We start from the raw sequence: 13,020 nt of genomic DNA, 5'->3' as shown, positions 1-13,020 counted from the left end.
GCTGGGTTCAACACTCAATAAACCCTCCTGTGTGACGCTGGCTGAGAGTCGCTCAGGTCTAGAGAACAGGGCAGGGGTGGGGGGGGGCATCGTCCCCTTTGGTGATGGAGGCCCCGGGGGTCCAGAGCGAGGGGACTCCCTGAGGGGGCCCATGGCGGAGACAGACGTGCTAAGGCTCAGAGAGGTGCGGCTCCAGGAGGTGGAGGGGCCTGACCCCGGGAGAGAGTGGACCCCGAGAAGGGCTGTCGCCCTGGAAGGGGCACCCCCCATGGACCACACAGGGCCAAGAGTGGGCACGATCTGTGAGTCCGTGACAGGGGGGCTGGGAGCCAGGACTCCTGGGTTCTCGGGGGGGCTGGGAGCCAGGACTCCTGGGTTCTCGGGGGGTGGGGGGCTGGGAGCCAGGACTCCTGGGTTCTCGGGGGGGGGGGGGGGGGCTGGGAGCCAGGACTCCTGGGTTCTCGGGGGGGGGGGGAGGGGCTGGGAGCCAGGACTCCTGGGTTCTCGGGGGGGGGGGAGGGGCTGGGAGCCAGGACTCCTGGGTTCTGGGGGGGGGAGGGGCTGGGAGCCAGGACTCCTGGGTTCTCGGGGGGAGGGGGGGGGCTGGGAACCAGGACTCCTGGGTTCGGGGGGGGGGGGCTGGGAGCCAGGACTCCTGGGTTCTCGGGGGGGGGGGAGGGGCTGGGAGCCAGGACTCCTGGGTTCTGGGGGGGGGAGGGGCTGGGAGCCAGGACTCCTGGGTTCTCGGGGGAGGGGGGGGGCTGGGAACCAGGACTCCTGGGTTCGGGGGGGGCTGGGAGCCAGGACTCCTGGGTTCTCGGGGGGGGGGGGGGGCTGGGAGTCAGGACTCTTAGCTTCCCTGCAGGGCGGGGGAGGGGAAATCAAACAAGACCCGCCTCCCCCTGCCTGTTTTCCCCTCAGGCTCCATCCTTTAGGCTGCTAGGGCATCGCTCCCTCTCATTGGTCTCAGTCACTGCCAGTCACTCTCAGCCCGCCCCCCGACCCGATCCCAGTTTATGATTGGCCCCTTAGGGCCATGTGGGAGGAGCGCGGGGGCTGATTGGCTTAAACTTTGTGCGCTGAGGCGGACACGGGGCTCTGATTGGTTGATTGCACTCCGCGCCGGAGGCGGGGTTAAGGGGGGGGGGGCGTGTGAGTCTGTATCTGCCGAAACAGCCGGGGGCCGGTGGCCCCAGGATTTGGGCCGAAGCTTCCGTGGGTGCAGCCGAGGAAGCGGGTTTTACCCACGAAAGCTTCGGCCCAACTCCATGTGTTCGTCGTTACGGGGCCACCGGCCTCTTGTTTTTGAGGCGGGGTTAAGCTTATTAGGTGCCACGCCGCGATTGGTCGGGTCCGCTCTAAGGAGACGGAAGAGAGGCTCTGATTGGCTCGAGCAGCCGTCAGGAGGCGGGACCCGGGGCGCCGATTGGCTGAGGCGGGCACCGAGGCGGAAGTGGCGAGAGCGCCCGGCGCCGCGTGTCCCACTGTGCGGGGAGGCCGGGATGGAGGCGGCGGCGGCGTGGCCCGGGCTGCGGGTGAGGGATCCGGGTGTGGGGCTGGGGAACGGGGTCTGTGGGGCTCACGATGGGGGTTGGGGAAGGGGATCTGGGTGGGGGCACATGGGGGAGCTCTGGAGGGGGCGCACGAGGTGGGGCTAGGATCCGGGTGTGGGGTACACGGGGGGGGCTGAGAGAGGGGGTCCGGGTGTTGGGTACATGGGGGAGCTCTGAAGGTGGTCCGGGGGGCACACGGGGCGGGGCTGGGAAGGGGATCCGGGTGTGGGGTACACGGGGGGGCTGAGAGAGGGGGTCCGGGTGTGGGGTACATGGGGGAGCTCTGGAGGGGGTCCGGGGGGCACACGGGGCTGGGCTGGGAAGGGGATCCGGGTGTGGGGCACATGGGGAGGCTGGGGGTGTACTGGTGGGAGGGGGAGTGGCAGGGGTGGCTCGGTTTAAAGTCTCCCCACCCTGCAGGAACAGTTGGTGTCCGACCTGCCCCCCGCGCTGGCCCTGCTGGGATCACTCCAGGAGCAGGTGAGAGAGACCCCGACCCCCCAGATCCTGGATCGTTGCCGCCCCCCAGGGGAAAGGTCCCTACTCACCCCCTTTCTGCCCCCCCCCCCAGGTTGTCGGGGTCACGGCCCATGTCCAGGGGCTGCTGCAGAGGGTCCGAGCCGGCGCCTTCCCCACAGAGAAGGTGAGAGCGCGGGGGGACGACCTGCTGCGTTCTCTTCTCCCCCACTCATGGTGATCCGCCCCCGACTCTGATGCCAGACCCCCCCCAGGTGTTCCCCCATCCTGCCCCCACCCCTGCTCTCCCCTACCCTGGGTGTGCCCCCCCCATCTTGCCCCTGTCGCCCTGTCCTTCTCCCAGGTGTCCCCCCCCCATCCTGCCCTGTCCCTCTCCCGGGTGCCTCCCCAATCCTGCCCCTGTGCCCCCATCCCTCTCCCGGGTGTCCCCACCCCCCCCCCAATCCTGCCCCTGTGCCCCCATCCCTCTCCCGGGTGTCCCCATCCCCCCATTCTGCCCCCCCCCGTGATGCCTCTCCCCCTTCTGCAGGGGCTGAGTTTCCTGGAGCTGAAGGCCCAGCTGCTGCTGTTCTATCTCCAGGACCTGGCCCAGCTGGTGCTGGAGAAGACCTCAGGCCGGTCCCTGGCTGCCCAGCCGGCTGTCCTGCGCCTGGCCGAGCTGCGCACGGTGGGTGGGCGATGGAGCCTATGGGGGGCCCAGAGGGAGAGGTCTTGGGGGGGCGGGGGGACTGCTGGAGGGCAGGTTCTGGCTCTGGAGGGTATCTCCAGGAGGGGAGTGGGGTCCAGTGGTTAGAGCGGGGGGAGGGGCTGTGAGCCAGGACTCCAGGGTTCTATCCCTGGCTCTGGGAGGGGAGGGGGACTAGTGGTTAGAGCAGAGGGGGTACTGGGAGCCTGAACTCCTGGGTGCGGTGGGTGGTTCTTAGGGGGCAGGATCTCCCCACGTCTGACCCCACCACCACATTCTTCCTCCCCCCCAGGTGTTGGAGAAGATGCGCCCCATTGAGCAGAAACTCCGGTACCAGGTTGACAAGCTGGTGAAGGTGGCTGTGACGGGCGCCGTGGGTGAGTTGGGGGCACCGAGGGGGGTGGGGTGCGGGGTGACTGGGCCCTCTGCTGACCACACCCCCCCGGGGGCGCTCTCGTTGCAGGAGATGACAATCCGCTGAGATTCAAACCAGACCCTGGGAACATGATGAGCAAGGTGAGGGGGAGGGGCAGGCAGGACTCCTGGGTTCTGTCCCTGGCTCTAGGAGGGGAGTGGGGGCTGGTAGTTAGAGCGGGGCGGGGGAGGGCCCGGGAGCCAGGACTCCTGGGCTCTGTCTTGACTCTGGAAGGAGGAATGGGGTTCCCCTGGGATTGGCCTGCCGTGGGGGAGGGCGGGACCAGCCCTTGATTGACAGGCTGTTTTCTCTTGGGCAGCTGAGTGACGAGGAGGAGGCGGACGGGACTGAAGGCAAAGCTGCTGGGAAGAAGCCCCTGGCCAAAGGAGGGGTCCGGAAATACGTCCCACCCCGGCTGGTCCCGGTGCATTATGGTACGTGCTGGGAGCCTGGCCACCTGGGCTCTAGCCAGAAAGAGAGCGGGATTTGTATAACCAGCCTCCGCACCCAGCCCCGCGCCCCACCCAGAGGTGGCCGCATCTCAGCACCGGGTGAGGGGTTCCCCTATACTCCGCCTCCGCGCCCCACCCCAGAGGTGGCCGCATCTCAGCGCTGGGTGAGGGGTCCCCCTATACTCCGCCTCCGCGCCCCACCCCAGAGGTGGCCGCATCTCAGCGCTGGGTGAGGGGTTCCCCTGTACGCAGCCCCCGCGCCCCACCCCAGAGGTGGCTGCATCGCCATCCGTCCCCCCTTCTGCCCCTCCTCAGATGAGACGGTGGCTGAGCGGGAGAAGAAGGTCCTGGAGCAGGCGAAGAAGCGAGCGCTGAGCAGCTCCGTCATCCGGGAGCTGAAAGAACAGTTCTCGGAGGCACCGGAGGAAATCCGCGAAGGGCGCTACCTGCACGCGACCAGGCAGAGCCAGGAGGATGAGCACAGGTGAGTGTGGGCTAGTGGTTAGAGCACTGGGGGGCTGGGAGCCAGGACTCCTGGGTTCTGTCCTGGCTCGGGGAGGGGAGTGGGGGGCTGGGAGCCAGGACTCCTGGGTTCTGTCCTGGCTCTGGAGGGGAGTGGGGGCTAGTGGTTAGAGCGGGGGAGGGGCTAGGAGCCAGGACTCCTGGGTTCTCTCCTGGCTTGGGGGGCAGAGGGGAGTGGGACTGACGGTTCGAGCGGGACCCAGGCTCCCCGTTCCGGTCGTTGCAGGAGGCGCTACGAGGAGGCCATGCTGGTGAGGCTGAACGTGAGCCGGCAGGACAAGGCCCGGCGGCGCCGGGCGGCCGCGCTGGGGGCCCAGCTCCACTCCCTGACCCACTTCGGTGATATCAGCGCCCTGACCGGGGCAGCGCCCCCCACTGGAGAGGTGAGGTAGCGTGGAATGGGGGGGGAGGGGAGGAAGCTGGGGCTGAACCTCCCTCAGCTAATTATCTCCGTTCCCCTGCCAGGCTCTGAGCCCCCAGCGGAAGAGGAGGAGGAAGATGAGTGCGAAGAGGGGAAGGAAGAAGGGTGAGTGGAAGGGCAGCCCCTCCAAAGCCAGTGGCGGGGGGTTCCACAGGTGAACAGCAGCCCGCGGAGCTGCTAGAACCAGCTGGGAGTCCGGTCACCAGGGGCCTGGCCCTGGAAGGCGAGTGGGCTGTAATGGGTTAGAGCTGGGGGGGCAGGAAGCCAGGACGCCGGGGTTCTCTCCTGGCTCTAGGAGGAGAGTGGGGGCTGGGATCTGTCACTCGTCTGCTTGCTCTCCTTCCGCACTCCCTTATTCGCTTTCTTTTGTAGGTTTCCGGAGGCAATAGTGGAGCGACGCTCGCCCCCCGCCCCCCCCATGGAGCGATGACCCCACCCCCACATCACCCCCCAGCAACTCTCACATGTGGACAGAATGTTTAGACAATAAAATCAAGCCCCTGAACATGTCTCTTGGTCCAAGTGTCCACTAGGGGGCGCTGCGCCCTGGGGCCCGTCTCTTGGTCCAAGTGTCCACTAGGGGGCGCTGCGCCCTGGGGCCCGTCTCTTGGTCCAAGTGTCCACTAGGGGGCGCTGCGCCCTGGGGCCCGTCGCCTGGCCGGTCACTGGGGGGGCTGTGCCCTGGGACCCGTCCCCGGGCCGGTCACTAGGCGGGCGCTGTGCCCTGGGGCCCGTCTCCGGGCCGGTCACTAGGGGGGCGCTGTGCCCTGGGGCCCGTCCCCGGGCCGGTCACTAGGCGGGCGCTGTGCCCTGGGGCCCGTCTCCGGGCCGGTCACTAGGGGGGCGCTGTGCCCTGGGGCCCGTCTCCGGGCCGGTCACTAGGGGGGCGCTGTGCCCTGGGGCCCGTCCCCGGGCCGGTCACTAGGGGGGCGCTGCGCCCTGGGGCCCGTCTCTTGGTCCAAGTGTCCACTAGGGGGCGCTGCGCCCTGGGGCCCGTCTCTTGGTCCACGTGTCCACTAGGGGGCGCTGCGCCCTGGGGCCCGTCGCCTGGCCGGTCACTGGGGGGGGCTGTGCCCTGGGACCCGTCCCCGGGCCGGTCACTAGGCGGGCGCTGTGCCCTGGGGCTCGTCTCCGGGCCAGTCACTAGGGGGGCGCTGTGCCCTGGGGCCCGTCCCCGGGCCAGTCACTAGGGGGGCGCTGTGCTGCTGGGGCCCGTCCCTCGGCCGGTCACTAGGGGGGCGCTGTGCTGCTGGGGCCCGTCCCTCGGCCACGAGGGGGCGCTGCGCTGCAGCATTGCCTGCGCAACTTAGGCCAAGGGTCCCCCCAAGGGAGCTGACGGACCCCATTGCTCGGCAACCGGAGCCCAGCATAACCCTTAACACCTCCCCTAGCCCCCAGCTCTTTGCCATGTCTGAACTTCCCTCCCCCCCCTCGGTCTGGCTGCCTCATCCTAGCCTAACTGGGTTGAATTGGGGGGGGGGGGGGGCAGCTGTCCATGCTCTCCCCCAGGGGATCAAACGGGGGCGGGTGCCACAGCTGCAGCTTTCCTCTGTTTCCGCCCTCGGGCCTGGGGCCAAGCCGGGCGCGTGCTGGCGTGTGACTGGGGGTCACGCTGCAGTGAGCCACCAAGGCCAAGGGAGCAGGGAGCCGCTCGGCCGTGGGCCGGCCCCATGGCGCTCTGGTGTTAGAGCCCTGTTCTGTGACCGGGGGATCCTTAGATGGGCTGCAGCTGGGAGGAGGGGGCCGGTCCGTGCCCAATCGCTCCCGGCGCTAGGGGGCGCTGTGCTGCGGAGGGGGGGGCTGGTCCATGCCCAATCTCCCCCCGGCACTAGGGGGCCGGTCCGTGCCCAATCCCCCCCCCGGCACTAGGGGGCCCCGTTTCACCCTCCGGCCCCCCCGCCAGTTCCATGACTTTGGAGGGGCCCCGTGTGGCCAGCATCTCAGGCTCAGAAGTGTTGTTGCCATGGGGGGGCAGCTGCGGGTCCCCGGCCAGCACCCCCGCCAGGAGTAGCTCCTGGTAGTGCCGGGGGCGATGCCGCTGGAGGTAGACGCTCATCTTGCCCGGCACACGGGTGGCACCGTCCCGCCCTAGGAGGGGAGAGAAACCCTGGTCAGTGGGGGCGTCCCTGTCCCCCAGCCCCTACTCTGGTGCCCCCAGCGCTGCTCACCCAGTGCCCGCCGGAGCTGCAGCACCTCCTCCAGCGCCGCCGGCACGTCCTCCTGGGCCCCCACCAGGGCTTCCACCTCAGCCACAGCGTAGCCGAAATCTGCCTGGTCCAGGTCCACCCGCAGGCCCCCCAGCCGGTAGCTGCGGCGCTGGGTCACGAAGCTGGCAAACTCCTGCAGGCCCAGCCCAGCCACGGCCCCAGGCACCTGGGCCCAGCCAGGCACGGGGGCCACGCCCAGCACCCCGCATAACCGGCCCACGATGGCGCGGGGGCTCGTCAGCTCCTGGTAGGTGGTGGCCATGGCGGGAGGCTCCGGGGACAGGGCATCTGGGACATGGCTGGAGTCTCTGGCGCCCCCTGCTGGCGGCTCCGGGGACAGGGCAGCCGGGACAAGGCTGGACCCTCCGGTGCCCTCTGGCGGCTCCGGGGACGCGGCACCCAGGTCATGGCTGGACCCTTCGGCTCCTCCGCGTGGCACCGGGGGGCACTTGAGCTCCCAGCCGGCCCCCTGGCGGAGCCGCAGCCAGTGGTCAGCCCGCGTGAGGCGCAGGTCGGGGGTGTCGTAGTAAAGGTCACGGAAGGACGAGCTCCCGGCCGGGGCTGCCCCCAGCGCCGCCAGCCTGGCCTCCGTGTCTGGCCCGGCCTCGAACTTCGACTCCACCTCGATGCTGCCCGACGGCATTGCGGCCCCTCTGGGGACAGGAGAGGGGGAGTGAGCCACGGAGCGACCCCCTGGTCCCGGCCCCCCGCTCCTTCCCTGCTTTTTCCCCAGAGCGACCCCCTGGTCCCGGCCCCCTGCTCCTTCCCTGCTTTTTCCCCAGAGCACCCCAGCCCAGCTCCCTGCCCCACGGCACCTCCCATCCAGCTCCACTCCCTGCCCCACAGCACCCTAGGCCAGCTCCCTGCCCCACGATACCCGCCACGGTACCCCAGCCCAGCTCCCTGCCCCACGGCACCTCCCATCCAGTCCCACTCCCTGTCCCACAGCACCCCCTGCACCCAGCCCCACTCCCTGCCCCACAGCACCCTAGGCCAGCTCCCTGCCCCACGATACCCGCCACGGTACCCCAGCCCAGCTCCCTGCCCCAGGGCACCTCCCATCCAGTCCCACTCCCTGTCCCACAGCTCCCTGCCCCACGGCACCTCCCATCCAGTCCCACTCCCTGTCCCACAGCACCCCAGCCCAGCTCCTTGACCCACAGCACCCCCCCCACCCAGCCCCACTCCCTGCCCCACAGCACCCTAGGCCAGCTCCCTGCCCCACGGCACCTCCCATCCAGTCCCACTCCCTGTCCCACAGCTCCCTGCCCCACGGCACCTCCCATCCAGTCCCACTCCCTGTCCCACAGCACCCCAGCCCAGCTCCCTGCCCCACGATACCCGCCACGGTACCCCAGCCCAGCTCTCTGCCCCACGGCACCTCCCACCCAGCCCCACTCCCTGTCCCACAGCACCCCCCCCACCCAGCCCCACTCCCTGTCCCACAGCACCCCCCCCCACCCAGCCCCACAGCACCCTAGGCCAGCTCCCTGCCCCACGATACCCGCCACGGTACCCCAGCCCAGCTCCCTGCCCCACAGCACCTCCCATCCAGTCCCACAGCTCCCTGCCCCACGGCACCTCCCATCCAGTCCCACTCCCTGTCCCACAGCACCCCAGCCCAGCTCCTTGACCCACAGCACCCCCCCCACCCAGCCCCACAGCACCCTAGGCCAGCTCCCTGCCCCACGATACCCGCCACGGTACCCCAGCCCAGCTCCCTGCCCCACAGCACCTCCCATCCAGTCCCACTCCCTGTCCCACAGCTCCCTGCCCCACGGCACCTCCCATCCAGTCCCACTCCCTGTCCCACAGCACCCCAGCCCAGCTCCTTGACCCACAGCACCCCCCCCACCCAGCCCCACAGCACCCTAGGCCAGCTCCCTGCCCCACGATACCCACCACCCAGCCCCACGGTGCCCCAGCCCAGCTCCTTGCCCCACAGCACCTCCAATCCAGTCCTGCCCCCTGCCCCACGGCACTCCAGCCCAGCCCAGTTCCCTGCCCCAGGGTGCCCCACTCCCGACACCACGTGCACCTCGCTCACCCCCGCCCCACTCCCTGCCCGAGGGGGTCCCGGGGCCAGCACTGACCTGGCCGGTCCCAGCTGTCGCGCGGCCAGCGGCGTGGGGGCGGGGCTGGAGTTTTCTCTTTGGAGAATTAATGTGCTTCGTCGCAAAGTGGTGGGGAGCGGGGCATGCTGGGAGCTGTAGTTCCAGTGGAGCAGGGCATTCTGGGAGTTGCAGTTCCAGGGGAGCAGGGCATGCAGGGAGCTGTAGTGCTAAAGGGAGTGGGGCATTTTGGGCATAGTAGTTCCAGGAGAGCAGGGCATTCTGGGAGCTGTAGTGCCAGAGGGAGCAGGGCATTTTGGGAGCTGTAGTGTCAGAGGGAGCAGGGCATTCTGGGAGCTGTAGTTCCAGGAGACCAGGGCATTCTGGGAGCTGTAGTTCCAGACGACTAAGGGATTGGGAAAACCGGTGTCTTTGGCCTCTATCTCTGTCTCACTCCCCCGCCCCGCCAACAGCGTCTGTCTCGCTTCTTTGCTCCCAGTTGCTATGGTGACCGGAAAGCTGAAATTAAGAGCAGCAGGATGGGGGGTCCTTAATGTGGAGATGGGGTTAACCCCTTGTGGACCAGGAGGCAGGGACTACTGAGTTCTATTCTGGGCTCTGGGAGGGGAGTAATGGTTAGAGCAGGGGGGGCTGGGGGCCAGGACTCCTGGGTTCTCTCCCTGGCTCTGGGAGGGGAGTGGGGGCTAGTGGTTAGAAAGGGGGGGCAGGGAGCCAGGACTCCTGGGTTCTCTCCCCAGCTCTGGGAGGGGAGTGGGGTCTAGTGGTTAGAGCAGGGGGGGCTGGGGGCCAGGACTCCTGGGTTCTCTCCCTGGCTCTGGGAGGGGAGTGGGGGCTAGTGGTTAGAGCCAGGGGGCTGGGAGCCAGGACTCCTGGGTTCTCTCCCTGGCTCTGGGAGGGGACTGGGGTCTAGTGGTTAGAGCCGGGGGGCTGGGAGCCAGGACTCCTGGGTTCTCTCCCTGGCTCTGGGAGCGGAGTGGGGGCTAGTGGTTAGAGCCAGGGGGCTGGGAGCCAGGACTCCTGGGTTCTCTCCCTGGCTCTGGGAGGGGAGTGGGGGCTAGTGGTTAGAGCCGGGGGGCTGGGAGCCAGGACTCCTGGGTTCTCTCCCTGGCTCTGGGAGGGGAGTGGGGTCTAGTGGTTAGAGCCGGGGGGCTGGGAGCCAGGACTCCTGGGTTCTCTCCCTGGCTCTGGGAGGGGAGTGGGGGCTAGTGGTTAGAGCCAGGGGGCTGGGAGCCAGGACTCCTGGGTTCTCTCCCTGGCTCTGGGAGGGGAGTGGGGGCTAGTGGTTAGAGCCAGGGGGCTGGGAGCCAGGACTCCTGGGTTCTCTCCCTGGCTCTGGGAGGGGACTGGGGTCTAGTGGTTAGAGCCGGGGGGGCTGGACTATTTGGCAGGCACACAGCTGATTATTGGTGTTCTCTCTTAGTCTGACAGCACCACTGGCCACGGAAGGGAGTGCAGAGGCAGCCGGGGGGGGGGGGGGGGGGGATGCGGGCGGAGCGGTGGGGGGTGATTATGAGGGAAAGGCTGTGAGGCGGAGGGGAGATGGGGAGGTTGTAGGGGGCATGAGCGAAGTGCTCTGGGATCAAGGGTGGGTGGGGAGGGGGTCAGGGGATGTGGTGTGGGGCAGATTTAGGGGGAAGGGAAGGGATCTGGGGTGTATGGAAGGTGGGGTGTGGGAGGTTCAGGGCTATGGGTGTGGGGGGCATTGGAGCAATGGGAGCGGGGGTTAGCAGGGGCTGGAGGATTGGGGTTGGGGAAGGGCTGGAGGGTCAGGTTGGGGTGGGGTGAGGTGAGGGAGATGGGATGGGGGAAGGGGGGAGGGTTGGGGGAGGGGCACAAACACCCCTGCCACTTTCCCCATCCCCCCAGCTGTCACCCCCAAGGCAGGGTGGAGTTCAAGGGTGCCCTGTCCAGACAGGCTGGCTGACCCCAAGCTCCCGGCCCTGCCACGGGCTGGGCCGGGGGTGGGGTGAACCCCCTGAGCTGCTCCGTGACTCAGTTTCCCCATGCAGAGAATAGCCCTGCTCTCCCTCGCAAGGGGGTCGGGAGGGGAAAGCTTGTGGGGGGCTGGGATACGGTGGGACTGGGTTGGGGGCCCTGGCTGGCTCAGAGGGGCGCTGCCGCCAGGCCCAGGGGGGACTTGCTGGCTGGGGTGGAGACACAAGGCCTTTCCCCTCTAGGGGCCGCTGTGGGGCAGTGGGGGAGACAGTGCACCTGCTCTGGGGGGGTCAGACACTCCCAGCCCACCCCCCCGGCTCCCCCTCCCGCACACTTTTGTCCTTCCCAGGGTGCAGAGGCGGGGGGGGCAGAGCCTGCGGGGGGGGGGGGCGAGAGACTACATTTCCCATCATGCTCAGCTGCACCTGCTCCCTGCCGCCCCCCCGCCGGGGCGCTGGAGGGCGGGGGGGGGAGGGAAATTGATTATTCCATTGTGTGGCGCGGCTGCCGGCAGCTCCGGAGCGAGGGAGCGGAGCAGGGCGGGCGCGGGCCAGTGTAAATCAATGGGGAAGCCCCGGCGGCGCCCCGATCGATCCGCGGGCCGGGCCTGAGCCAGGGGGAGGCGCTGGAGGAGGGGAGCGGCCGGAGCCCAGCTCCCCCCCCATCCCCACCCCCGGCGGAGCCCCCTCTTCCAGCGAGCAGAGTAAGTGGGATCGATTTCCCATCGCTTCACTCCGGCTGGCAGCGTGTGAACGGGCGGGGGGGGGGGGGAGAGGGAGGGGGATGGAGAGAGGGAAGGAGACAGGAGGATGGAGGGGGGATGGAGAGAGGGAAGGAGACAGAGGAGGATGGAGGGGGGATGGAGAGGGGGAAGGAGACAGAGGAGGATGGAGGGGGGATGGAGAGGGCAAAGGAGACAGAGGAGAGAGGGAGGGGGATGGAGAGGGGGAAGGAGACAGAGGAGGATGGAGGGGGGATGGAGAGGGGGAAGGAGACAGAAGAAAGAGGGAGGGGGATGGAGAGAGGGAAGGAGACAGAGGAGGATGGAGAGAGGGAAGGAGACAGAGGGGGAAGGAGACAGGAGGATGGAGGGGGGATGGAGAAAGGGAAGATGACAGGGATGGAGGGGCATGGAGAGGGGGATAGAGAGAGGGAAGGAGACAGAGAGGGATGGAGGTTGGGGAAGAAGACAGAGGGATGGAGGGGGATGGAGAGGGGGAAGGAGACAGAGGGGGATGGAGGGATGAGGAGGATGGAGGTGGGATGTGGAGGGGGAAGGAGACAGAGGGAGATGGAGGGGGATGGAGAAGGGGAAGGAGACAGAGAGGGATGGAGGGGGAAGGAGACAGAGGAGAGAGGGAGGGGGATGGAGAGAAGGAAGGAGACAGAGGGGTATGGAGAAGGGGAAGGAGACAGAGGAGGATGGAGAGAGGGAAGGAGACAGGGGGAAGGAGATAGGAGGATGGAGGGGGGTTGGAGAAAGGGAAGGTGTCAGGGATGGAGGGGTATGGAGAGGGGGAAGGAGACAGAGGAGAGAGGGAGGAGGATGGAGAGAGGGAAGGAGACAGAGAGGGATGGAGAGGGGGAAGGAGACAGAGGGAAGGAGGGGGGAAGGAGACAGAGGAGGATGGAGGGATGAGGAAACAGAGGAGGATGGAGGTGGGATGTGGAGGGGGAAGGAGACAGAGAGGGATGGAGGCGGGTGGAGGGGGAAGGAGACAGAGAGGGAAGGAGGGGGATGGAGAGAGGGAAGGAGACAGAGCAGGACAGAGAGGAAGGAGAGGGGGAATGGGATAGGGAGAATGGAGGGAGGGGAAGGAGACTGAGGACAGGGAGGAAGGAGAGGGGGAATGGGACAGGGAGAATGGAGGGGAGGGGAAGGAGTCCGAGGACAGGGAGGAAGGAGAGGGGGAATGGGATAGGGAGAATGGAGGGGAGGGGAAGGAGACCGAGGACAGGGAGGAAGGAGAGAGGGAACGGGACAGAGAAAATGGAGGGAGGGGAAGGAGAGGAGAGTGATAAAGGGGGGATGGAGGAAGAGGAGGAGAGAGGACTTGAGACAGGAAGATGGAGGGGTGTGGGGGATGAAGTCAAGGATGGATGGAGAGGAGGATGGAGGGGGTGTAGTGATGGGGGATGGGAGGAGGGATGGAGGGGGGTGGACGGGGCATGGAGAGCTGGAGGAGATGGGAGGAGGGATGGGGGTGGATGGAAGGAGGGGATGTGGGGAGGGATGGGGTGGATGGAAGGAGGGGTGGAGGGGTGGATGAAGGGATGGGGA

General features: G+C 68.0%; 2 protein-coding genes across 2 annotated transcripts; one reads left to right on the top strand and one right to left on the bottom strand.

Moving 5' to 3' along the window:
* The first annotated feature begins 861 nt into the window (after nucleotides 1–861).
* Nucleotides 862–5,030, top strand: LOC101942535 (neuroguidin). Its single transcript, XM_008174497.4, is given in 13 exon segments — nucleotides 862–1,147; nucleotides 1,149–1,297; nucleotides 1,300–1,535; nucleotides 1,974–2,033; nucleotides 2,125–2,196; nucleotides 2,560–2,697; nucleotides 3,008–3,092; nucleotides 3,179–3,231; nucleotides 3,450–3,564; nucleotides 3,898–4,066; nucleotides 4,331–4,487; nucleotides 4,570–4,630; nucleotides 4,898–5,030. Coding segments are annotated over 13 exon segments (1,443 nt in total). The 5' UTR covers nucleotides 862–1,016; the 3' UTR covers nucleotides 4,915–5,030.
* Nucleotides 3,906–8,980, bottom strand: LOC135975206 (thiamine-triphosphatase-like). Its single transcript, XM_065565321.1, has 3 exons — nucleotides 8,826–8,980; nucleotides 6,694–7,385; nucleotides 3,906–6,613 (listed from the first exon to the last, which is right to left on the bottom strand). Exons 2-3 carry the CDS (start codon nucleotides 7,373–7,375, stop codon nucleotides 6,354–6,356), a joined length of 942 nt encoding a protein of 313 aa, XP_065421393.1. The 5' UTR covers nucleotides 7,376–7,385; nucleotides 8,826–8,980; the 3' UTR covers nucleotides 3,906–6,353.
* Nucleotides 8,981–13,020: the final 4,040 nt, after the last annotated feature.

This window comes from Chrysemys picta, chromosome 13 (assembly GCF_011386835.1).
Source record: "Chrysemys picta bellii isolate R12L10 chromosome 13, ASM1138683v2, whole genome shotgun sequence".
NCBI classification, from domain to species: domain Eukaryota; kingdom Metazoa; phylum Chordata; order Testudines; family Emydidae; genus Chrysemys; species Chrysemys picta.
This window is presented reverse-complemented; position numbering and strand designations above follow the sequence as displayed.